A 27,179-nucleotide genomic window follows, 5' to 3' on the forward strand; every position below is an offset into this window, starting at 1 on the left:
GCTGAGTACGTGTTGACTGACAAATTACCTCATTTCCTTTATTTTTAATAGAGATTTACTAGATTGTCAATTCATGGAAATAAGGTAGACATAATTCGATTTTGCCACAGATTTTTTTTTAACCAAATTTCTTAAGACATTGGTAAAACTGAGAAATCTGGCTGGGTAATAGTATGGTTACCTGCTTAAGGTGGTATCCGCAGACAACAAGTGCAGTACAAGGTTCACTTCTGGAGGTACAATTTGAAGAGGACTATTTAACGAAGTAAAAGAGATCCTGACCAAAAGCCTGCACTGAGGCAACACAGACACGCATGAGGTGGAAGCAGCACACTGACAATGGGAATGGAGAGGAAGGGCGAGATGCAACATGGCTAGAGAAAAACTGATGGAATCTGAGGGACCCAGAAAAGAATCAAAAATGAAGACTTCCAGCCAGAGTAAACTAGAAGAATGACAGAGAGAGAGAGAGAGAGAGAGAGAGAGAGAGAGAGAGAGAGAGAGAGATATTCAAAGTGAGGTGGAGAAAGGTACTAGCAGAGAAGATAAGAGTTCAATTTGATGTGCCATATGAATGGAAACATATCGGGGGGGGGAAGCACCAAATACACAGATTTAAGGACAAAACACAAAAATTATAGCTGAGTTTATGGGAGGTACTAAACTGAGTGAAAAAGTGAACTGAGTTGAGAACCAACATGTATGGAGCATCTACATTTACAGAATGGGAAGAGAAGGCAGCAAAAGACCAAGTAGACAGAAAGATCACTAAAACAGAAGAATCAAATAAGACGAAAGCTAGAAGCGGTGATATAAATCATCTAATGCAAATTTTCATTTACCATGTGGGCAAACTGAGGCCCAGGGAGGCAAAAGTACTTGGCTGGGATCAAACAGCTAGTAAATGGAAGAACCAGAACTTGAACTAGGATCTTCTAATAGCTAGTTCATTGTTCTTTTTTCTTCCAAATTACTCTGTTTCCAAAGGAGAAAGTCTCCAGAAAGTTATAAAGACTCCTAGTAACCTCAATATGAATTCACAAAATGGGACTACACTAAAAGTCTACAGTTTAACCATTAAGGAGTGGATTATGTAATTGTTTTCTGTATCCTACTTATCTTTACTTTTACTTCTTCCTCCTGTTGCCTTTATCAGTTTCTCTTCAGGACACAGGGAAAATTCACATTCATCAACTTTGGGTACCGAGACTTAGATTAACTGGCACTTCACTACTAACACAAGATCCCATCAGGGACATAACTGCATGCCATTATCTCACAACTGCTTTGGGGTTCTCCACAGATGTGGCAGTCAAGTTTCTCGGTTAGGCCTGAGACAGACAAAATTACCAAATGAAATTCTATTAGACAACAACTATCTGACATCTATGATACACCCGGAGTTACAGGTTACTTTAAGAAATTATCTGGAAACCATTTGAAGACAGCATACAAAATGAACCGACTTATCTGTTCACTCCCAATTTCTCATCATAGATCCTCTATAACTGAAGGTTACCTCCTATTACCGTGAAGATTCAAGATTCAAACCCTGGCTGCAAATCCAGAGCTCTTTCCAGTGCATCTTGCTACCTCTTCTGTAAAATGAAAATAAGAATGGCACCTACCTCACAAAATTGAGAGGAGCAATGACATAATTTTAAGTAAAGCTCTTGCAATCCTTAAAACACTATATATATAAATTCTAGACATTATAATGATTACCCAAAATTCTAGAAAAAGTAAAATGATGTCTGTGAGACTTTGTTCCAGACTCAAAAAACTAAAAGAGCTGTGAGCAAAGCTTAGTCTTTTAGAAATAACAGTGGTCATGTTGCTCAAAATCTAAACTAAGCAAAGTTACTCCCTTGAAAAGGAGAGAAGGAAAGCTATTTAGAAGTAGGGTAACAGGCATTTGATAACATAAGTCTGTAATTCCAAGATCTAGCACACGAAAACCAAAATCACAGCTTCCACTCCAAGAATAATTTGGCTATTCCCTACTTAAGCTACCACGTGAGGTCATCTTCTTGGGAAAACGGTAATGTAGTCTTGCGCAGTGGACCAACTTATTCTCCCTTTGAGTTTCCTTCCTTGATCAAGTATTTACTAAGTGGCCACCAGGTTCCAGGGGCTGTGAAAGGTCCTGGGGACAGAAAGACATAAACGATAGTCCTTGCCCTCAAAGGAGCTTCCTTTTTATTGGTGAGGAAGAGAACAGGAAACAACATCTACCCGAGAAAGGAAATATTATGCAATTTCCAGAGAGAAGAGTACTCTTAAGCAGTCACGAGATCATCAGAGAAGCTTCAGGTAAGAAGGGGGGCACATGAGCTGAACTGTGTAAAAGAAACTACAGGTTCACAGAAGAGGTGAGGAGGGAAATCCTTCCTGAAAGGAGAAAAACAGGCTCAAAAGAACAACTATGGGAAAAAAAGACAATCTGTTTAAGCCAATTATAGAAAGTTTACAACAGGCAGCAGGAAGCAAGAACGGCTTTCAACGCCCAACCCAGGAAAATGAATCCGATTCTAGAGGTAAGAGCTGAAGCTTCCTGAGCAGAGGACCTCCTGGTCAGATCTGCAATCGTGTGGAGGATACACTGAGGAGGTAAGAGACTCGGAACAGTTTCCAGAACAAGGATGGTGATGGCGTAGAGGAAGAAGCAACAATAAAACAGAAGTGAATGGACGAGACTTGGCAATGGACTGGTTATGAGGAAGTGGGACGGGTAAACGTGGCAAATGTCTTTGTCTCCAATGTGACAAAGCCAGGGGCCTGGAAATGCTCCCTCCATAAAATGAGAAACCCACAGCTAGAGCAGTTGGAAGAACAAAGAACACAAAGCTCCGTGGCCTGAGCTCCCATAAGAACTGCTCCCCATGGGACCTTGGGCAAGTCACTTAATCTCTCTGAGCCTAAGTTTATTCATCAATAAAAAGAAAAGGTTGTCCTAGATGGTCCCTTTTAGCTCTAGATGGAAGATACTTAGAATCAAGAAATGGAGAGAATTAGGGGAAAGGATACTAAGTTCTGCTGGACCCAAGCTGAGTGTGATGTCTCTCTGACTAGCTGGCACAGATCCAAGAGTCATCTCTACAAAGTCAGCAGTCAAGAAAACAATTACTGAGCACTTGCATGTGCCACGCCCTATGCTAAGCAATAGAGACAACGATAACAACATAGTTCTCACTCTCGAGGAGCTCACGTTCTAATGGGGGCAACAATACACAAAATTATGTACATGCAAAAGAACACAGTGAAATGGGAGGTAATTTTTTAAAAATAGAAGGGAAAGTGAAATCTCATCAGCAAAAGAACTGATCTGGAGAATAGATCGAAAAGAAATCATTTTAAGAATAGCAGGATTACCTGAAAAATACAATTTTAAAAAAAGAATCTGGATACAATATTATAAGAAATTATCAAGGAAAACTGCCCTGAAGTTATAGAATGAGAAGACAAAGCAGAAACAAAAAAAATCCACTGATCACCACAAGAAAGAGATCTCAGGACAACTAACAGATTATCATAGCCAAGTTTCAAGGCTCCCAGCCTAAGGAGAAAATATTGAGAGCAAGAAGAAGCAAACAATTTAAACATTGTGGAGCTACAATAAGGATTACACGAGACCTAGCAGCTATTACACTGAAGAACTGTAGGTGTTAGAATACTATAGTCCCTAGAATAAAAAAGCTGGGGTTATGACCAAGGGTAACTTACCTAGCAAAGTTAAGTATAATCCTGAATGAAAATAATGGACATTTAGCAAACTCAAAGACTTTCAGGTTTTCGTCACAAAAACTCCAGAACTTCAGGGAAAATTCAACATACAGCATCCAGGAGAAATATAAGGTAAACATTAAAGACCAACTATAAGGAACTCGATAAGGTCAAATTTGCTACTTCACATATATAAAAACATTAGCAGTACTCTTATGATCGTCATCATTTGGGTAGTTTGAAAGAAAGAGTTGGGCTGAGCTGAATATGATGGGATGATTCTTTAAAAAATTGTGTTGAGAGATAAAAAAGAGTATTTCTCATATAAATGAGACATAAAAGGAAAAACTGATACTGAAGAAGCTAGTAAGGAAGAGGGCAGGTAGTGCTGGAATCTTACTCTCACCAGGAATGGGTTAAAGAAATGAGGTAAATAGGTGAGAATCATGGTGAGGAAAAACAGGAAGGAGGAAAATGTACAAGTAGTTGTCCCTTAGAATGTAACGGGATGAATTTACCCATAAAACAAAAATGGTTAGCAGATTAAAAATCTGAATTCAACAATATGTTGCTTTCCGGAAACATAAAAATGAGAGATACGCACAAAGATAAAATAAAGGGGAGGAACAGAATTTATTATGTAAAAAAAAAGAAAGATGGTAATCTGATCCTGGACAAATTTAAAGTTAAAACATTTAATCAAAAGTGAAAAACACAGAAACTACACTATGTATCAGCAATATTAGTCAATATTGTTTAAGATCATTTAATACCTAGATAGTATAAAATACCTAAGCATATACCTGCCCAAAACACAGGAACTATATGAACATAAAACACTTCTTATACAAATAAACTGAGATCTAAATAACAGAATATCGCTCACAAGCCAATAATTTTTAAATGGCAATTTTACCTATTTGTTCAATATCATTTCAATTAAATTACTAAAAAATTATTTTACTGAGTTAGAAAAAGTAATAACAAAGTTCATTTGGAAGAGCAAAAGGTCAAGAACTTCAAAGAAACCAGGAAAAAAAATGTTAACTAAAGGAGAGTATTGTTGAAGTGTAAAAAGGATAATTTTGATTATTTTGAATTAAAAGTTTCTTGTATAAATAAAACCTATGTAGCCAAGAATAGAAGGAATACAGAAAACTAGGGAAAAAAACTTTCACAGACAATTTCTCAGATAGGATGTAACCAGGATGGAATACTGCTATGGTGTAGTAAATGACAAGCTGGTTGATCCAGAAAAACATGGAAAGATTTGGACCTATGAAAGAAGATGCTATCCACCTTCAGAGAAACAGAGGGCAGGGGAAACAAGCAAAGCATGGTCTTACACTTTTTTGTATCAGTGTACACACACAGATATAGAGATAGAGATAGAGATAGAGATATATAGAGATATATATGCATGCATGTGTGTTTATAGTGATCTATGTATATATGCTCTCAGACAAAGTTAAAGTTAAGACATTTAATCAAAAGTGAAAAACAGAAAAACGACACTATGTATCAGCAATAGTAGTCAATACTGTTTTAGATCATTTTAAATACCTAGACAGCATCAAATACCTGAACATATATTTGCCAAACAGACACAGGAACTATATGAACATATAACACTTTTTATACAAATAAGCTCAGACCTAAATAACTGATAATTTTTCTTAAGGCACAGGTAGGTCCCTTTACTTTAAGAACTAAATAACATATACATGTATATATGTCGACACTTAAATGTAACCTTCTTTAGGGTTGGGGAGGAGGGAAGGGAAAAAAATAAAGCAAAAAGTGCACAGCAGAGAACAAAAGAAAACCAACAAGGAAGCAAAGAAAAGCTGGGCAACTTTGAAAACAATATGTAGTATTTATTAGGTAGATTTTCTTGAAATGGAAATGTATTGTTTTATATTGAATCTTCTCTTATGGTCTGCTGTGTACATGGCCATTTTTTTTTTCTTTTCTCATTCCGTATTTAAGTTTAAAATTTTTTAAATTATTAAAAAAAAGGAGAGGGGGGCAAGGGAATAAAGAAGAGGTAGGGACATGGGGACCGGGAAAGGCCAATGACAGAAGGTAGGCTGAGGGCTGAATCTGGATAGAATCCAACAAAGCCAGAAAGTAAAGATGAAGGGGAGGATTCCTGGCACAGAAACAGCTAGAGAGAAGGTTCAGACCTGGGAAACAGAGGGTCACATACAACAAACAGGACACATACACACACACACAGAGGACATTGCTCAAGGCTGGAGAAAGAGGTGCTGACAGTAATCCTCACAAGCTTATCTGCACTGTGATGCACTGCAGTTTATATGTTTGGTTACGTGGTTTTACAAAGCGTATTATCTAACTGTTCTTTAAAGTTATCCTGCGGTTTTTGTGTTCATTCAGAACACATTAACATTTCTGCTGACCTCCGATCTTGCATCTCCAACTGGGTGTCCAGCAGACACTGCAAACTCACTATTTCCAAAACACAAACCCTCCCTCCCTCTTACCTTCCCTATTACTGTAGAGGGCAACACCGTCTTCCCTGTACCTCGGGCTTCAACCTAGGAGCCATCTTCTACTCCTCACTCTCTCTCACCGCCCCCCACCTGTAGTGGTAATGATTAGGGAGCAAGGAGCAGTGCAACTCCACCACCTCAGCCAGCCAGTCAGAGGTGAAATGAGTCAAGTCTCAGTGGGAACCAGAAGACAGGAAGAGGGAAAAAGTAAAAGATTTAAGATGAAACAAGTTTATTGTCTACAGAGCAGGCATTCCAGAGGGGGTAGCTTTAAAGTAGGACATTCAAGGGGCTAGGTATAGGGGAATGGGAATAAGGCCATGAGCAGTGGGCAATTAATAATGGATGCGCAAAATGAAAGCTAAGGGTTCAGAATCACTGGGATGGGGAGGGGATGGGTCAGTATCTGCTACTTTACTGAAGAGGATGAGTTCAGATAGGTTATCAACATCCCTAGAAAATTAGCTTCAGGGTGGTGTCCAATCAAAAAGAAGTGTAAAAGAAGTCACTCTCTTAACCAATAAAAGTTAGTTTAATTTATTTTCCTGCCTTCGGCTTCAGATTTCCCTAAAATCTTCTAACATCTGGTTCCAACCCAAACTTCCAGCCTTATTTCATATAATTTTCCTTCCACACTATTTTCTAGCAACTACTTCCTGCTTCCTAAACTTGACAAGCTCTCTCCCACTTCTGCTTTCACAGAACATATGCCTGGAATGGATGACATTTCATTTCTGATTTTCAGAATCTCCCTCCAAAGTTCTGCTCAGGTGTCACCTCTTTCATTTATCTTTTTGAGATTACAACCAGCTTTAAATGTTCTCTCCTTCCACAAACAGTCCTAGAGGGTTCTAGATCTCTTCTTCCTTTCATCACTCCCTATGCCGTCAAATTGTACTTCTACATACACTGTCATACTTCCTTCTTATACTCCATGTGTCCAAGCAGAATATTAGCTCCCACAGGGCAAGGACTAAGTGATTTTTTTATCTTCACTATCTAGTACGGTGGGGCTTAACAAACATTCCCTCATTCTGTTTATTGAAATGGAATGGAGTAAAGCCACTAGAAGGGTGGTGGACCTTCAATGGAAGTCTGCAAGCTAGAATATCACTAGATGGATATGTTGTAGATGGGAATCTTTATTAGATGCCTGTTGGGGTAGCTTTCGAACTCTTGTCTCCACGAGGCAAAGAAGGAAAGTAGGAAGGTTGTATCTTAAAACTCCCAGAAGACTTACTGGTAGTATGAGTAATCTTTTCTAGGATCACCAAATGAAGCACATGAAAACGTCCTTTAGCATGAAAGGATGGATAAGGATTTTCTTATTTCTAATTCTAATAAAAAGAATCTTATTTGGTAAAATGCTCTCTTTTCAAATAAATGAACACTTGGTTTGGAAAATACCAATAACTATTCTGCATCTCCCTATGCTATTATATCTTAAAATAAATCATCTTCTTCAATACAGATAGGGACGCTTCTGCAACAATACTAAAGGTATCAAGTTTTTAATCTCCCTAGGCTTCTTAAAACACTAAACATATAATTTATTGCTACTTCAGATAACAGAGCACTAGAAGCTATTTTATATAAGATGAATTTTTAAAATTTCTCAGTTTAGAAATCAAGCTATTTTGTTAACAGACCTAAAATTATCATAAATTTCACTGCTCTTAACAGTAATAGTGAGTAGCTGCGGTTAGCAAAACACTTTTGTATCAGTAAACAAAGAGATCCAAAAATGCCCAGTTTAAACAAATTAGTATTTTAATTTTTTAAAAGTCCTTGCTGGGGCAGCCAAGTGGCACAGTGTAGATACAGCACCGGCCCTGGAGTCAGAAGAACCTGAGTTCAAATCCAACCTCAGACACTTGATCCTTACTAGCTGTGGTACCCTGGACAAGTCACTTAACCCCATTGCCTAGCAAAAAAAAAAAAAAGACCTTGCTTATGTTTATTCCTCCATATTTGGGGAATGAAAATTTATTCATGCTTAAAGAATTAAAGTATACTTTAGATTACACCAATATTTAAATGTCTGCCACCTAATTAGTATCAAAAAATCCATCTACCAGTACAGTTCGCAATTCATCACCACTTCCACCACTGGTTTTTTACTAGTACAGATGTGTCTTACTAACCAAAGCTACTCACTAATACTGTTACGAGCAACCAAATTTATGATAATTTTAGGTGGCAGTATTAGTATTTTAGATACCAAGTATTTTTCTCAGTGCCCACGTCTCGCCATTAATCTCCACAAAACATCTACCTGTTGTGATACAGCCCAATCTCCCTTTATTACACCATGAGCTCAGCTCATTGTCCATTTAGGCTCCTAAGATAGGCCCACTGTTATAATTAACTCCATGGGCTCCACAAACTGCATGCAAAATTCTGGGCAATAGATTCTTTATTCAGTTATCTCGTGTGGATGGCTTAGGCCCATCTTTCTTGAGTTATCTTTGATTGCACTGAGGAGGCCAGGTAGTAATCTAGGAGTTGATGTAATAAAACATAATCATTCACAACAGGAACACGTGCAGAACTTTTATGCAGCTAGGGAATCCCCACTCTGGGATTTTGCACAGGACAAACTCTAAGATACTAGAAAATACCTTTGATGAACAGATATTTTTTTAAAAACTGATGTTTTGTTTTGATTACAAGACATTTCACAAAAAAAAATTAATGAAAATATAATAACATTAACCACACATTTCTAAGTTGACTTCATTTATACTGTCATACTTATTTATGCATACTGGGGCCACTAGGTGGCCTTCCCGAAGTCAGGAAGACTCATCTCCCGGAGTTCAGATTCAGCCTCAGACACTCACTAAGCTAGGTGACCCTGAGGAAGTCACTTAACCCTGTTTGCCTCAGGTTCCTCATTGTTAAAATGAGCTGGAAAAGGAAATGGCAACCACCACAGCACCTTTCCCAGGAAAACCCCAAACGATGTCAGAAAAGTCAACTGAACAAAAACAACTCGTGCAGGGGCAGCTAGGTGGCACAGTGGATAGAGCACTGGCCCTGAAGTCAGGAGGACCTGAGTTCAAATCTAGCCTCAGACCAAACACTTTACACTTACTAGCTGTGTGACCCTGGGTAAGCCACTTAACCCCAATTGCCTTTAAAAAAAAAAAAACCAACAACAACTCATGCATACTATTCTTTTGGTTCTGTTTTCTTCATCAGTATCCCTTCAGGAAAAGCTTCCAACGGTTCCCTAAATTCTTCCCCTTTGTCATTTCTTATGGTACAATAATAACACTCCACTTTATTGTAGGCCTCAAACCTGTCAGTGAGTTAGGGAGATATCTACCTCAAGCATGTGAAGGCTTTCCTAGCAGAATGAGATGAGAACCATCAGTTCCAATGGCCATAACGGTGGCTGAAGCAGGTGCTGTGGAGCACTTGGAGCTTTGTCAGGTTTTGAAAGCTCCAAGGTCATTCACTGCATCCTGAACCATCACCAGTATTCTCGACTTCTGTCCTGCCACTGGACATTGATGACACAGGAAGAAAGAACAAGGCTGATGGCTTTGTGCAACTCAGCCTTACTTAAACCTAATTCACTCTAGAGTCAAAACACTGCCCCATGATGTCACTGGGCCTCTTCAAAAACAAAAGAACGAACGACTCCACTGTACCCACATACCACAGTTTATTCAGCCACCTCCTAACCATTGGATGCAATTTACTTCTACCTTTTTTTGTCACGAATAACGCTGCGACATTTTTTTCTTGCCATCAATTTTCTTGAAATATAATCTTATTGGTGGTATATCTAGGTCAAAAGACATAAACAACTTTCTTAATTTTTTAAGCTTTTCTTGCACAATTCCAAATTACTATATAGGAAAGCACCTCACAGCTCCACCAGTAGTGAACCTGTTTCAACAGCTCCTCCACTACTAAGTTTTACACATTTTTATTATCTTTTGTTAGCATAATGACAATAAGAAAATAACACAGGGTAGTTTTCAGTCGTACTTCTTGGATTGCCAAGCCTTCTGAACTTGTTGTCAGGTGGTTGTCAGCAGTACTGCTTGTGACCACCTACCTACTGGAGAATGGTTCTTAATTTTATCTGATTGTAATTCCCTACAGATTTTCAATATCCGGCTTTTCAAAGATATTCATATCCCACGTTTGTAAATCAATGAATGCATTTCACTGAATAGTCATTTCTGTGGCTGTAGCATATACTGTAGGTATATAACACATACCTACTCTGACTATGAAAAGCCTGCCTCTTGCCTTTGCATGTTTTCATGAGGTACAACTTTGATATGTAGAGAATTATAGCTCATTTATATAGTGTTCAAAGGTCTATAAAATACGTTACATAAACTACTACATTTGACTATCTTAATAATCATATAAGACAGGTCAACAAGTATGCCATCAGTACTCATTTTTCAGATGCAGAAACTGAGGCTCAGAGGTTCACAAAGCCAAAAAGGTGCAGAAGTGTCCCTGAAAGTAGGTCTTCGTGACTACAAATCCAGCAGTGGTCTATCCAATAAACCAAAGAGAACAAAGTGTCTCTAAACAAAGAGAGTAAAAGAGGTGATCTAAAGTCACTTTATTTTTTTGGTCCATGATATTTTCCATTTCATTGTTATCTTCTCTTTGAAATATCCAGAAAACATAGATCCCTGAACACTTTTAAAACCGTGTGGGGCATCTAGTCCAGCTCAGCTCTCATCCAACTTCATCTGTGGAAGGGTCACTTGCCACATCTTCACTTGAATGCATTAGGTGGTATCTAAATAAAGTAATTCCACTCAATCTATGAGAAGCAATAGTCACTGAAATGCCAGCTTGGTACCATTTCATTTCAACTTCTTATTCTCTTTCCGGTTTCATCTACAAAGATTCTTGGAAAGATCTCCTTTAGTCAAGTCTCACACTGTGTTCCCTATAGGATCATGTCTCCTCATCTTCTTTTCACCATCTTATAAGGTGATTTTCCTGGCAAAGATCCATCCTCCTCACTTCATAAAATCTTTAAGAAAAAAAAAAAACTCATGTCCTCAAATGATACTGTCTTTCACTGCCAGGGCTCTCCCATTTATCAAGGTGTCCACTGTTTGCTGGCCACAATGGTTTTTCTCTCTCTTGTGAAGACTATTAGGCACTGAGTTTAAACTTTCCTAAAAATGGTCCTAGAGTCAGTCAGTGTCTTCATTTGTCCACTTCTCCTTTTTCTTCAGAATCAACAGCTTATTCAGCCAGGTCAAACTACAGCTACTAGAAGTCACACGCATTGACTTTCTCATCTTTAGCCTCTCTTCTAATTTTGACTTTAACTATACCCCAGAGATAATCTGACATCATAAACAGATGATTGTGAACTGTCTTTAAAAAGCAGGATTCTGTCAAGGCACTGTTTGATGCTTGTGAAGTGCTTCTAAAACAAAGTATTTCTAGTTAACATACAACACCTTTCATTTTTTACACCCATCATCCCTCTACCACCACTCACTGGATCACCTCATCATAAGCCCAACAGTAAAACAAACATACTAAATAAGTCCCCTCGTTCAGCACAAGCACCAAACGCTCCCTGGTCTCACCACTGACAGGACAGATGGGCATTTCCTGAGCTTTTCTTTGGAATCAAGACTGATTATAACTAGACCAAATTGGACTGCCTTTCAGTACTGTTGGTTTCTACAGTCATAATCACTGTGTTTCCTACTCTCTTGGTTCTGCAGTCTGTGTTTGTACCAGTTCTTACAAAGTTGTTCAATTTCTCCTTTTTCTTCTACTAGTCACTTCTGACAAGCTCCAGTCCTGCCATCACCAACTGTCCAGAGGCAGAAGCTAATCTCCCACAGGCATCTTAAACTTGACTTTTCCCAAACAAAATGATTTCCCCATCTTTGCCTCCACACCCTTTCCTTCTTACGGGTTCCCTTTTTCTGTTCAGTACCACACATACACCCAAGTTCAGACCTCTGGAACCATCCTCCCCTCCCTCCCTACACCCAATCAGCTGTCAAGTCTCCATGATGTGACCTCCACACTTCCCTCCTCTTCTCTGCTCCCACAGCCATCACTCTCCACCAGGCCTTCATCTACTCTTGTCTTCACCATGACAAAGCCTCCCAAAGGATCTCCCTTCATACAACCTCACTCCTCTCCAGTCCATTCACACAGTTGCCAAAGGGATTTTCTAAAGCACAGGTCTGACCAGCTGAGTTCCCTACTCTATAAATTGTAGTGGTTCCCTCTCATTTCTAGGATCAAATACCAAAATGCTATTTGGCATTTAAAGCCCATCACCATTTGGTTCCAAACCAGCTTTGTCACATATAATCCATACAATTACTGCTAAGTCTTATAGCCTTCTCCTGCTGTCTACTCATGCGTGACATCTACTTTGATCTATATATCTTGGCACAAGCTGTCTCCCATTTCTAGAACTTCCTGCTATTCACTTCAGGCTCTGATTTCCTTCAAATATCTGCTTAAGATCCCCCTTCTCTAACTGAAGCCTTTCCTGATCCCCCCTTAGCTGCTAGAGGCTTCTGTCCCTCGTACTTAGTTTGTATATAACTGTCACTATACATGCCGTCTCCTTGAAAAGAAGGCAACCATCATGTTTTTCATTTTGTCTTTGCATCCCTCGTACCTAGCATATAATATGCACTTAATAAATGCTTGCTATTGATTACAACACAATAATCTGTTACCTGAACCTCAAGGAGCTCACATTCCAATGACAGACAACAAACATACAATATACAAAATATGTCCATACAAGAGAAACTCAAGATAAACTGGAGATCATTTCAGAGAGAAGGCACTAATATTAAAGAGAACTGGGAGGAGCAGCTAGGTTGTGCAGTGAATAGAGTACCTTCCCTGCAGTCAGGAGGAGCTGAGTTCAAATTCGGCCTCAGACGAGAGAGAGAGAGAGAGAGAGAGAGAGAGAGAGAGAGAGGGAGAGGGAGAGGGAGAGGGAGAGGGAGAGGGAGAGGGAGAGGGAGAGGGAGAGGGAGACAGACAGCGAGAACTAGGAAAGGTCTCTTGTACAAAACAGACTACGCTCCACTGGCAAAGTCAGTAAATACTCCAGGTCAGTGCCACACATTACAGAAAAACTTGAATGGATGTGAATTACTGGAAATTAATAACAGTCTAATACCCTAACAATGCAGTAAACAGTCTCTGGTAATTCTTTTTGAATTATAATTGAAAACTCATTAGATGGGGCAGCTAGGTTGGCGCAGTGGATAGAGCACCAGCTCTGAAGTCAGGAGGACCTGAGTTCAAATCCGGCCTTAGACCAAACACTTGACACTCACTAGCTGTGTGACCCTAGGCAAGTCACTTAACCCCAACTGCCAAAAAATAAAATGAAATATAAAGAAAACTCATTAGACAAACTTTTTTTTAACTATGTATACCTAATGAGTATTTTGGATTTTTAAAAAAACATTTTTTTATGCCAGAAGGGAAAAAAAAACCACTGAACACTATAAATACGCTGAATTACAGAGGAAAATAACTGAAAGGGCATTTTTCTTTTGTGTCCAATTAAGAACAACAAAATAAAGATTGGTATGAATTTAATTCAATAATTAGTTACTGTCTACTGAGCTAAGCACACAAGGTACATGAGATAATGTCTTCCTTCGAGAGTCTTACAACTACAAGGCAGTAATCATCACAACAATCTGCTGCTGCCTAAGGAACAGAGTGGAAGATCAGGGTAACAGATCAGGTGCACAGTGAACAGCAGTAAATGACCACAGTGATCCAGTGTATGACAAACCCAAAGATCCAGGCCTTGTGTGCAACAACTTGATATTTTGCAAAAACTTCTAGGAAAATTGGAAAGCACTTTGGCAGAAACTAGGTATAGACCAATATCACACACTGTATACCAAGATAAGGTCAAAATGGGTACATAATTTAGACGTAAAAGATAATATCATAAGCAAATTAGGGAACCATGAAAAATTTTACCTGTCAGAGCTATGGACACGGGAAGAATTTATGAACAAATAAATAAAAGAGAGGATCACAGGAAGCATAATAGGTAATTTTGATTACATGAAATTAAATGGGGTTTTTTTATATAAATTTATTTACTTTTAGGTCTCAACATTCACTCCCACAAGTTTTTGAGTTCCAAATTTTCACCCATCTCACCCCTCCCCCCACCCCAAGATGGCATGCATTCTGAACATCCCTTCCCCTAGTCTGTCCTCTCTTCTATCTCTCTCCCCTTCTCTCATCCCCTTCGCCTTCTATCTTCCTGTAGGGCAGGATAGACTTCTGTACCCCATTTCCTATATTTCTTATTTCCCAGTAGCATGTGAAAACATTTTTTTAAAACATATGTTTTTTAAAACTTTAGGTTTCAAATTTTCTCTCTTCCTCCCTCCCCACCCACCCTCATTGAAAAGGCAAGCAACTCAATATAGGTTGTACATGTGCAGTTATGCAAAACACTTCCATAGTAGACATGTTGTGAAAAAACTAACTCTATTTCCCTTAATCCTATCCTGCCCTCCCATTTATTCTATTCTTTCTTTTGACCCTGTCCCTCCTCAGAAGTATTTACTTCTGATTACCCCTTTCCCAATCTGCCCTCCTCTCTATCATCCCCCTGCTCTCTTGTCCCCTTCTCCCCCTATTTTCCTGTAGGGTAAGACAGATTTCCATACCCAATTGAATGTGTATGTTATTCCCTCCTTAAGCCAAATCCTATGAGAATAAGATTCACTCATTCCCTCTCACCTTCCCCCATTTCCCCTCCACTGTAAGAGGCTTTTCTGGGTTTTTTTGGTGAGATAATTTACCCCATTCTACCTCTCCCTTTCTTCTTCTCCGAGTATCATCCTCTCTCATCCCTTAATTTTATTCTCCAGATATGACCCCTTAATCTTCAACTCACCCTGTGCCTCTATCTTCTATCTATCTACTATATCACATATATTTTTTTCCTCCAACTACCCTAATACTGACAAAGGTCTCATGAGTTATGAATATCATCTTTCCATGCAGGAATGTAAACAGTTCAATCTTAATATGATTTCTCTTTCCTGTTTACCTCTTCATGTTCCACTGAGTCCTGTATTTGAAAGTCAAATTTTCTATTCAGCTCTGGTCTTTTCATCAGGAATGCTTGAAAGTCCTCTATTTCACTGAATGACCATTTTTTCCCCTGAAGGATTATACTCAGTTTTGCTGGGTAGGTGCTTCTTCGTTGTAATCCTATCTCCTTTGCCCTCCGGAATATTATATTCCATGCCCTGCAGTCCTTTAATGTAGAAGCTGCTAAATCTTGTGTTATCCTGATTGTTTTCCACAGTACTTGAACTGTTTCCTTCTGGCAGCTTGTAATATTTTCTCCTTGACCTGGGAACTCTGGAATTTGGCTAATATTCCTAGGAGTTTTCCTTTGGGGATCTCTTTCAGGAGGAGATCTGTGGATTCTTTCAATTTCTATTTTGCCCTCTGGTTCTAATATATCAGGGCAGTTTTCCTTGATAATTTCTTGAAAGATGATGTCTAGGCTCTTTTTTTGATCATGGCTTTCAGATAGTCCAATAATTTTTAAATTCTCTCTCCTGGATCTATTTTCCAGGTCAGTTGTTTTTCCAATGAGATATTTCACATTGTTTTCTAATTTTTCATTCTTTTGGATTTGTTACAGTGTCTTGATTTCTCATAAAGTCACTGTCTTCCAATTGCTCTATTCTAATTTTTAAGGAAGTATTTTCTTCAGTAATCTTTTGGACTTCCTTTTCCATTTGGCCAATTTTCTTTTTAGGGCATTCTTCTCCTCATTGGCTTTTTGGACCTCTTTTGCCATTTGGGTTAGGCTGTTTGTTAAGGTGTTATTTTCTTCAGTATTTTTTTGGGTCTCCTTTAGCAAGCTATTGACTTGTTTTTCGTGATTTTCTCGCATCACTCTCAGTTTTTCCTCTACTTCCCTTACTTGCTTCTCAAAATCCCTTTTGAGCTCTTCCAAGGCCTGGGACTGATTCATATTTTTCTTGGAGGCTTTGGATGTAGGAGCTTTGACTTTGTTGTCTTCTTCTGGTTGTATATTTTGATCTTCTTTTCACCAAAGTAAGATAATATAGTCTGACTCTTTTTGCTGCTGCTTACTCTGATCCCAGCCAATTACTTGAGTTTTAAACTCTTTGTTAAGGTAAGAGTCTGCTTCCAATGTGGAGAATGTACTGTCCTAAGCTTCAGGGGTTTGTATAGCTGTTTTCAGAGATACTTGTAGGGACCAAGGTGGTATGATAAGGGGCGAGGTGTTTACTCCTTTCCTGGCGTGTGACCACAAGTATTCCTTTCTGTCCTGTAACTGTGAGGAGGGGTTCCTCTCCACAGCCACTACAAGCTCCACCACGCCAGTGCTCCTCCTCACCCCAGCACCTCTGCCCAGAACTGTGACCCAGATCCACACACGGGCAAAGCAAGAGATTCCTGCCTCAGCACTGGCAAAGAGATCCCTGTAGTCCCTCTCTGATCAGCCACTGGATTCCCCCTCAGTCTGTGGGCCAGAAGCTCGGGAAGCAGCTGCACCCCCCCTAGGGCCACACTCTTGGGGAATGGAGCTGAGACCCCACCTTCCTCTCTGAGCACCAATAGAAACAGACTTTTCCCACTGACCTTCTAAGTTGTCTTTGGCATTCATGGATTGAGGAGTCTGGAAACCTCCACAGCTGCCCGCGATTCAGTCCTCTGAGGTCTGCTCCAGGTTTGCAGCGGCCTGCATGCCCACGCCGCGCTATGCTCCCAGCCCGGTGCGATATACCTTTTCTGATCAATCAACCAGGTTGTCTTGGGCTGGAAATTTGTTTCACTCTGTCTTTTTGTAGGTTCTGCTGCTTCAGAATTTGTTTAGAGCCATTTTTTATGAGTATTTGGAGGGGTTTGGAGAAGAAGAGCTCAAGCAAGTCACTGCTTTCACTCCGCCATCTTGGCTCCACCCCTCCGAAATTAAATGGTTCTGCACAAACATAATCAATGCAGTCAAAATAGAAGGAAAGCAGGAAAACTGAGGGGAAATTTTTTTACGTTGTTTTTCTGATAAAGGCCTCATTTGTCAAATATATAGGAAACTGAGTCAAATTTTTCAAAATAAGAGCCATTCCCAAATCGATAAATGGTTAAAGGACACAAACAGGTAATTTTCAGGGGAAGAAATCAAAGCTATCAATAATCACATGGAAAAATGCTCTAAATCACTCATAATTAGAGACATGCAAATTATAACAACTCAGGTTATATCCATCAGATTGTCTAAGATGACAGAGATGAAAAATGGAAAATGACAAATGCTAGAGGGGATGTGGAAAAACAGGGTACTAATGCACTGCTGGTAGAGTAGTGAACTGGTCCAATCATTTCAGAGAACAATGTGGAACTATGCCCAAAGGGCTATAAAACTGTACATACCCTTTGACCCAGCAATATTTTTACTACTACTAAATCTGTATCCCAAAGATATCAAAGAAGGAGAAGGATCTAGACGTATACAAATATTTACAGCAGCTATTTTTGTGGTAGCAAAGAATTAGAAACTGACAGGATGCTCAGAGAATGGCTGAACAAGTTGTCTCTGATTGTGATGCATTAGTATTGTGCTATAAAAAATGACGAGGGAGACAATTCAGGAAACCTGGGAAGACTCGTGAACGATTACAAATCGAATCAGATTTTTATACACAGCAAAAGCAATATTGTAACAATGATCAAATGTGAAAGACTTCAGTACTCCGATCAATACAATGATCGACAACAATTCTGAAGGACTCAAGACAAAAAATGCTATCTAAAGAAGGGGGGGGGGGCCGGCAGCCAGGCTGTGCAGTGGATAGAGCACCGACCCTGAAGTCAGGAGGACCCGAGTTCAAATTTGGCCTCAGACTAAACACTTTACACTTACTAGCTGTGTGACCCTGGGCAAGTCACATAACCCCAATTGCCTTTAAAAAAAAAAAAAAGAATGGAGGGACTCTGAGTACAAATTGATATATTATTTCCACTTTATTTTTCCAGCTTTTTTTCTGTGTGCAATGTAGTTACATGAAAATGTGTTTTGCATGATTTTAGATGTATAAATGCTATCATACCACTTGCCTTCTCAACAGGTGGGGGAGGAGTTAGAGGGAGAGAGAGAATTTAGAACTCTTAAAAAAAATTTTTGATGGTATATAATAGTTTAGAAAAAAATAAAGAAAATAAGAATATTTCTGCCAAAAGAAATTCAGAGATTTCAAAATATATAGTTTCACTTTTGTCTTCCTAATTTTGGCCAACTTGAGAATGCAAAGATAATGAGAGATAAGAGAGAAAGAAATCTTTTTCCTGAGTTTTTTTGGCAGAAACTTATGGCATCACAAACTAAGCAGTCTGTAACTCATAGCTACATTTGTGTAAATTTGTAACCAATACATTTCTTCAATATGAATTTTCAAATTCTGTTTGAATTTTTTTTTTGGGGGGGCGCCCTAGGCAATGGGGTTAAGTGACTTGCCCAGAGTCACACAGTTAGTAAGTGTCAAGTGTCTGGTCTCAGACCAGATTTGAACTCAGATCCTCCCGACTTCAGGGCCGGTGCTCTATCCACTGTATCACCTAGCTGCCCTGTTTGAATATTTTTACAAGTGCTTAAATATTCTAGTGAGTTTGGGGGGCACCATTACGTAAAATTTTTAAAGAAAAAATAAAAACTTTGTGAAAGTTAAAAAAAAAAAAAGAACCTTACAGCCCATGGAGGAAAAGTAAAGACCTATATAAATAACCATAGTCCAAGTCAAACTACAAGTTACGTGCTAGTTTTAGCAAACAATAATGAAGTTAATTTATTTTTCAAGTACAAAAAAAACCCCTTTAAAACCCATACTTGATCATTGCCCTTGAAATCTTTTCTCTGCATTACTAAGGCTACTGAGCCTGGAAGAATATGTTCCCTATTTATTACAATAAACCACAAATTCCCACATTTTCAATGGACAATGGTATCGAACTTAATTTCCCTAATCCTACATTCCCTTTCTGGCTGGCAGTATATTCCTGGAGCCTGGTCATCTGCTCACCAACTTGCTTATCCCCTGCTAAGACGAGGACACCAGGTGCCAGCTCTTCTCTATCAATCTCCCCTCCTACATCAACTGATTTCTCTAAACCTTTCAAGTATATTGTTAAATTAAATGACCCATGGCAAGCTCTAAACCATGAAGAGAATAAAGGATATCACACTTTAAGACACTTCAAAAGTACAATAAAAATGCAAAACAAAAAAAATATGATTTAAACACTTAAGCTACAAGTATCCTAATTAATGTATTTTCTATCAAGATGGATTAAAATGTACATTTTGTCTCCTTAATATTTTATAAAAGTCATTTTTCTAAATCAAATTAGTGAAAATTATAAATATACAACAATTAACACACTCAATAATCCTACTCAGTAATGTGCTGCTGTCTGCACCAACTTAAACCTACCTCTTCTGGCATAATTGGAATCCATGTCTTTGAACTGTACCACAACAAAGTCTGAACACTTGAACAAAATCCTCTCCACGATATCTTCACGCTTTGGCCCAGGGCTGGAGTCTGTGGTTTTCTTATGAGCAGCATCAAGCACTAAATCACACTAAAATCGAAAATAAGGAAGTATTAATATGTCTGTTAAAAATCAAATTACAGACAGATCTGACAATACTAAGCACTTTGCCACGGGGTGGTGGAGTGGAGGGGTTGGAGGAGGTGCAACTGACCAATCAACTTGTCTCAACAATACATGCAAAATCATACACTCCCTAGCCTAGGTCAATGCTCTGATCTACTGGCTGAACACCTAAATGGAGGCACAGCCCATGCTACCATTTAAAAGAAAAAAGCCTACTCCAAAATAAAAAATCTAGGGGGCAGGTAGGTGGCAAAGTGGATAGAGGACCAGCCCTGGAGTCAGGAGTTCAAATCCAGCCTTAGATACAAAACACTCAATAACGGAATGACTCTGGGCAAGTCACTTAACTCCAATTGCCTCACGCCCCAAAAAAATCTATCAAATAGTTTTAAATATTTAAAAGGAGTCCTTATTAGCATTCTTCTTCCTCTTATCGCCTCAATAAGACCAGAAGAAAATCATACAGTGAGTGAAAAACCTACCTCACATCTATAAAGCAATTTGTAGCTTACAAAACACATTCACAAAAGCTCTCCAGTTGGTTCCGCAACAAACCTGTGTAAAGTAACCTAGAACAGGGAACTCTTTTCCCCATTTTGCAGCGGGAGAAGCTGATGCCCAGGTAAGACTTGCCTCAAAGCCCATAGGTACCTTAAGAGTCAATAAATACTTGAATCCAGGTCTTCTGACAACAACTTAAATCTTATTTCCAGTATGATAATCTTACCTCTCTGGGAGAGAGAAATAAGGTCATCAATGTTCAAATATTTTTGCTTTGATTAAAGAGGTTGCAAACTATGGGTGAAAATCAAACAAATAAACATGTTTATGTATCTACTGGCTGCTAGGCATTGCGCTAGGTCCTAGAGATCACAAAAACTATAATAATCCCCATCTGTAATGAGCCTACATTCTAACAGTGGACACAAGTATGTATAAAATTACGTAGAGCATAAAATTTAAGTGAATAAATACGAACATATACAGAGTAATTGAATAAAAGGTAGTCAGGAAGAAAGGACACTAGAAGAGAAGAGTTGGAGTGGAGGAATAGGAAACACTTCATAAAGAAGCCAGTGTCTTAGTTGCATCTTAAGGCAAGAGGCAGGGAGAGTGAGAGAGAATTCCAGGCACGGAGGCGGCCAGCAAACATCTCGCACTCACTCAGTCAACCACTGTCACTGTATCAGAGATTATGCTTAAAGGTTATTCTTGTTGTTTTTTAAATAGTGAATTTTTCATTCACCAATATTCATAAATACTTCAATACACAAAGAATAGGATGGAGAATACCAGAAACTGCAAAATCCCACCACACACAGAATTTTAGGGTTTTAAATACATACATAAGATAAAATACCCAACCTCCCTCATAACAATATATATGCATATACGTGTGTCTATAGATAGCCATAAGACAGATCAAGATATTGGCCATATGTGAGCACAATTGGTTGGTTCTATAACTTTAGTCCAGATTTGTACTAAAGGTACATCTCCATATCTTTTGCAAATTTAAAATTAAACAGACCTCTGAAGCAAATTCTGAGACACAACTTAGCTTAAACTAGATATTTAACAACACAATAGAAAGCCATCTATATAACTGAACTCATTTGTGCATCTTCACCACTCAGAACTCTTAAGCATTTGACATCCAAAGATTACTCACAATATAAAATGTGGTGATACCTTTTACTCAAAATTGTTATGCTAAACCAAAATGAAATGCAATATTTTAATCAAAGAATTGTAATTAGACTGTTCAACATGAGTAAAATTAGGGAATTTAAACTGGAAATACTTTTGTATGAATTCAGCGGGCCTACTTCAGCCTCTGCCTTTGAAAAAACCTGAGGCACTAAGGTTATCATCTGCAATTTTCCCCACACCAAGGGAATTTTTTTTTTTTCAAATCACACCACAAGTTAAAGAATACAGAACTATCAAGCAGGCTTTCCCATTATTTAATACATTAATCATGCTAAAATAGATCTCAAAATCTTCCAGGATACTGATGTGGAGGAAAGTACCTTAGTTAATAAAGAAAGGTTGGACAAGCAACTAAACTGAAAGCCAAGCCTAACCAAATCTTTTAAAATAAGATAGTGTGGTAACCTGTGGCTGCACTTAGGACCAAAACATAGTAAACATAATCATGTTCTTTTAAACTTAACTAATCTATATAATTCATTTATTAGGACCGGAGAAAAAAAATTTTTGACAGCCATTCAATCCATGATCAAAATTCTTCCAGTCAATGAAACCAATTTAAATAAGGTAGTCAATGGTACACGTTAAAAAAGAGAAGACAGGAAAATCCAACTAAGGCAGCAGATAACTATAGCTATCCCTTTCACATCACAAGGGTTAGGGCCTCAGTGTCCCCATGATCTGGAAAATCTGCATAAAATTTTTTGGTCCTCCCTTCATACCAGAGAAGTAGTCTGAATTTTTTCCTTTTTTTTCCCATGGGGTGTTTACAGGACCTTACTGTAAAATTTGAGTTGATACTATACAATACTATACGTGTATTTCATGCAGTTGAGTTTTTAAACTTTTTATGTCTACTGATCTTCAAGTGCCATCTGCGGCTTCCACAAACCCCCCCCCAAAAAAACTCCCATTTAATTTCTTATGCCAACTTGCAATATATTGAAACCTCAACGAGGAAAATTGCAATGTGGAAGGGATGACCATATTACTCATTGGTAGCTTTTTTTTGACATACGCAATCAACTCTCCATTCTCTGTTCCTCTTATTCTGAACAAAGATCGTTTTAGTTACACGGACAAACTTCTTGGGTTTCCTAAGTGTCCCATCTTCCCAAAAAGATGCTATTAGGTTGTGAGCTCCACAAGGACACAGACTGACTTGACCTTCCCTTGTATCCCCAACACTTAGCACAGTGCCTGGCACATAGTAACACACTGATTGATAACTGATTTTGACTTTGTTGGCATTTATTTAAGAGAATCCTAGACTCTTGTTTTTTGTCTAGAAAATCCTAAGATTAGGAACTCTGAATGGCATGCCTTTTTCTATCTCAAGATAAGCTTTGTTAGTAACACAAACAAGCTTACGTGTGTGAGCTTATAGCCAACTACTTTATAGACACTTTTTTGAGCTGAATCTTTAGTACTCATAATTAAACCATTATATCTGCAAATAGTAGTAACTTTTTTTCTCTTTACCTATGCAGAGGCTCTCAATTTCATTTCCTTGCTTACTGAGGCAGGTGGGGTGGTACAGTAGATAAAGCACAGGGCCTAGAGTTAGGAAGACCCGAGTTTAAATCCTGCCTCAAAGACACTCCTAGCTCTGTGGCCCTGAGTGAGTCATTTCACCTGTTGCCTCAGTTTCCTTATCTATAAAATGGAGATACTAACAGCACCTACTTCCCAACACTTGTTGTGAAGATCAAATGAGATATTCACAAAGAGCTTTAGCATGATGCCTTATAAACACTATTTAAATGTGATTATCATTAATTACCATTGTATTTAGAATTTTCTAGAATTCTAGTGATCTAGAATAACAGTAATGACAAGGGATACCCATCCGTGCCTTGCCTCTGATGTTACTGAAGTATTCTAACATTTCTTCAATGCAGATAATGCTAGCTCTGTTTCTGACAGGTATTATTTATCATTTTAAAGAAAGTTTCATTTATTCTGATAATGACCGGGTTTTTTAAAGTTGGTGAAAAAATACAACATCTATTGATATAATTCTGACTTTTCTCAAGGGAGGGTAATTAGAATCAATGATATTTATACTTTTCCAAATACTGAACAATGCCCGCAGTATTGGCAAGGAATAATCACTTAATTGTTTAGACTCACTGCTAATATTTTATTGAATATTTTCACAAGAATATTCATGAGATATTGGTCTATAGTTTCAGTTTTCTTTGATTAATCTCTCCCTAGTTTAGCTATCAGCTAGAGTTTGTAGAGCGCTTTAGGATTCATAAACCACTTGACATGTGATCTCATCTGTCCTCCAAACAACGCTGTGAAGCAGACCCTATTACCTATTACTTATTCAAGTACAGGACTCTAGCTGCCCCAGGAAGGTCAAAGGTCAAAACTACAGAATACTAAGATTCAGGAATCTTCATTATCTGTCAATCAAGCAGCAACACTGTGAATGCATAGTAGTTTGGAAATTACAGTGTCTGAAAAAAATAAACAAAATAGAACAATCATTTTTTTTCCATTACCTTAGGACTATATGTTTTAAAAACTCCTTCGTATACACCTCCATTTTTCACTTGTACTTCACATTTGGATCCCTAAAAACATAAAATTAAAAAATCAAATAAGATATCTATAAAATCATGAAGTATGACTTTGATCTAGTTTGCATGTTTCCAAAGAGGTAACTAAAATCTATCACAGTAGATAAAAGACTCTGATAAGATACGGAGTGAAAAAGAGCATCTAGATGTGGATGTCACTCAATGATTCGGACGTAAAGAATGTGTTTATCTAAATGTAAGTTGGCAGTGTATTTCTCAGTTTACGTAGTTTGTACAAAGACTTCCAACTGAACTTTATTTTAATCTGGCAGTATCAGGGATAGGAGAGTGCGAACCACTCTGAACAATACCAAATGCCGGCCTTTGTAAAAAACATCAGAAAGAGAATACTTTACACCGTGCTATATACATGACACTTCTACTCTGATTTGCTTTCAAACTGCCTTGATAAACATCCCTGTTACTTTCTCTTAAAGAAGACCAAAATGAAGTAATGGTCTCAAGTATCTTTTCACACACACTGTAATTCAAACTTCACTTCATTATACCACCAAAAACACAATTTTAAGAAATACTGTGAAAACTTACAACAACCGATGTAAGTATATGAACCATTCTCATATTCGCATAGATGCCATCAAAAGAAATCTGGAATGTAAAAAGAATGATTAGAAAGATATATATGTATACTTCTACCAACTGCAATACAGCTCAGAAAATTAATCAAGATTCTTGCTTTATTAAAGAATTATAGAAGCTCACCTATTCATAGGTAAATTTGTACAAATGAATTTTAGTGTTAGATACCAATCACGTGAAAAGTGCATAGGATAAAAAGAACAATTACTTTTTGAACTTTGACTTTACCCTCTTTATCCTCATTTCTCTCAAAGCAACCATCTCCTGAACCAAAGAAAAAATCCAAAGTCTGAATCAACTTCTACCCCATCAAATCATGTTAATTATTTCTCATAGTGACAATCTATACTTGTCAGAACAAAGGTAAATTTATTAATATTTGAGATAACTCACTTAATTATACTGAAGCCAATGATATCCTTTCTCTTCATAGCTGGCTTAACCCCACCCTAAAATTGACAAAATCTAAGACCAGAAGGCCTTTTTCAATGAAAAGAAGATAAAAGGGGGGAGAGATAAGCTGACTGTAGAAAGAAGGTACCTTAGCATTTATAAACCAGAATGAGTTCAAAACATCACAATTTCAGTTGACAGTTTTCCCCATATCTATTCCTGATTTCTCCTATTCACTTGAATTATTAATCTAAATTTGTCTAGCTTAAACAAAGGATGATAAAGATGTTCTCTATTTTATGGATCCAAGTACTATGTTCTCAAATGATGTTAGAGAAATGACAACATAAATTAAAAAATATAATCGCTAACTAGATCTACATTTATCTGAATCACAAAATGTGATATTGGTATGGCTATGATTATTTTTCCTTTAGCTAATAGTTTATAACTTAAAAAACAATGAAATTTAATTTTTAATTTGTTTCCTACAACAAATTAAAATGTTCGTATTTACTTACTGTAGACTGGGGAAGTCCTTTGCCACTGCTTCGGCCCCTGAAAAGATTTAATGTGTTAAAAATGCAACAGGCTACAAAGAAATTAGAAAGTATTTAATAATCCAATTAAAGTTAAGTTATAGGGGGAAAAATACATGCTTATGAGAGAGGTTACAGAATACCAGTTAAGTTAAAACTTTTTGTCTTTGATAAGGGAAAGCTGAGGGATAAGGAAGACAGCCTGAAAGTCAACAAGTGTTTATTAAGAGTCTATTTTGTGCCATAGACTGTGCTGGTAATACAAAGACAAAAAACAGTCCCTCCTTCTCAAGGAGATCTCACAGTCTAACAGGGAAAACATACCAACAGCAATGTGCAAACAAGATATAAAAGGGATGAGCTGGAACTACTCAAACTACTGAGGGGATCAGGAAAAGCTTCTTTCTCATAGGAGGTGGGATTTTAGCTAGGACTCGAAGGAACTCAGGGAAGCCAGAAGCTAGAGATGAAGAGGGAGGAAGAGCACTTCAGGCATGGGGAACAGCCAAGGAAGACACACAGCACCTGAAGACAGAGCATCTTCTTCAAAGAAAACCAAGGAAACTAGAATGACTGGGTCCTAACAGAAGGAGGACAGAGAGATCAACCCAGAAAGGCAGCAGAGGGCCAAGTTATAAGGGGCTCTGAAGACCAAACAGGATTTTACACGTGATCCAAAGGCATCAGGGAGCCACTGGACTGGCTCAATAACAAGCATTTATCTAACTCTTCAAAATTTTCAAACTGCTCTACAAATACTGTCTCATTTGATCTGCACAACCATCCTGGGAGGCAAATGTGATTAACCACATTACCTCTCTTAGTATTCCTATTTTACACTGAGGAAACTAAGGCAAAGGTTAAGTGACTTGCCCAATGGTCACACAACTAGTAAGTATCTGAGGCAAGAATCCAAGTCCTAAGCTCTACTCACCGCAAGATCTAGCTGATTCCAACTGAATGGGACTGTGCGTGTGTGAGCGCACTCTCGCACACGAGTAAGACACATCACACTTTCACTTTATGAAGATCAATCTGACAGCTAAGTGGAGGACTGATTGTGGTAGATAGAAATTTGAAGCAGAGAGCAACCAAAAGGCTATTATAATAGTCCAGGTAAATATCAGGATAGTAGACAGTTGTCAAAGGAAAGAGGGGAGCAGGGACATAAGAGCAACGTAAGTCAAGGCAGAAACATTATTTGGCAGTAGATGAGATATGTAAGGTGGTATGGTGAGGAGTCGAGAGTGAGACCCAAATTCCGAGTCAGGCTAACTGGGAGGATATTGGTACTCTACTCAGTTAATAGCAAAGTAAGGAAGAGTGGAGGGTTGGGGAGTTCACTTTTGGGTACTCTGAGTCTAAGATGTCTATAGGACATCCCATTCAAGATGTCTTAACAGGTAGTTGGAGAT

At 38.2% G+C, this 27,179-nt stretch overlaps 1 protein-coding gene across 6 annotated transcripts in view; it reads right to left on the minus strand.

The window, feature by feature from the left end:
* ATXN2 (ataxin 2) overlaps positions 1-27,179 on the minus strand; it is a 110,682-nt gene that overhangs the window by 58,986 nt on the left and 24,517 nt on the right. For all 6 annotated transcript variants that reach the window (XM_020970180.2, XM_020970179.2, XM_078154308.1 and 3 more), the window contains exons 2-5: positions 25,747-25,783; positions 24,782-24,841; positions 24,155-24,226; positions 19,742-19,892 (exon numbers count right to left, since the gene is read on the minus strand). In XM_020970180.2, coding sequence (XP_020825839.1) covers positions 19,742-19,892; positions 24,155-24,226; positions 24,782-24,814 — 256 coding nt within the window. In that variant the 5' untranslated portion in view covers positions 24,815-24,841; positions 25,747-25,783. The remainder of the gene's footprint in view (positions 1-19,741; positions 19,893-24,154; positions 24,227-24,781; positions 24,842-25,746; positions 25,784-27,179) is intronic.

Source organism: Phascolarctos cinereus, unplaced genomic scaffold (assembly GCF_003287225.1).
Source record: "Phascolarctos cinereus isolate Bilbo 61053 unplaced genomic scaffold, phaCin_HiC Scaffold_4;HRSCAF=312, whole genome shotgun sequence".
Classification (NCBI taxonomy): Eukaryota; Metazoa; Chordata; class Mammalia; order Diprotodontia; family Phascolarctidae; genus Phascolarctos; species Phascolarctos cinereus.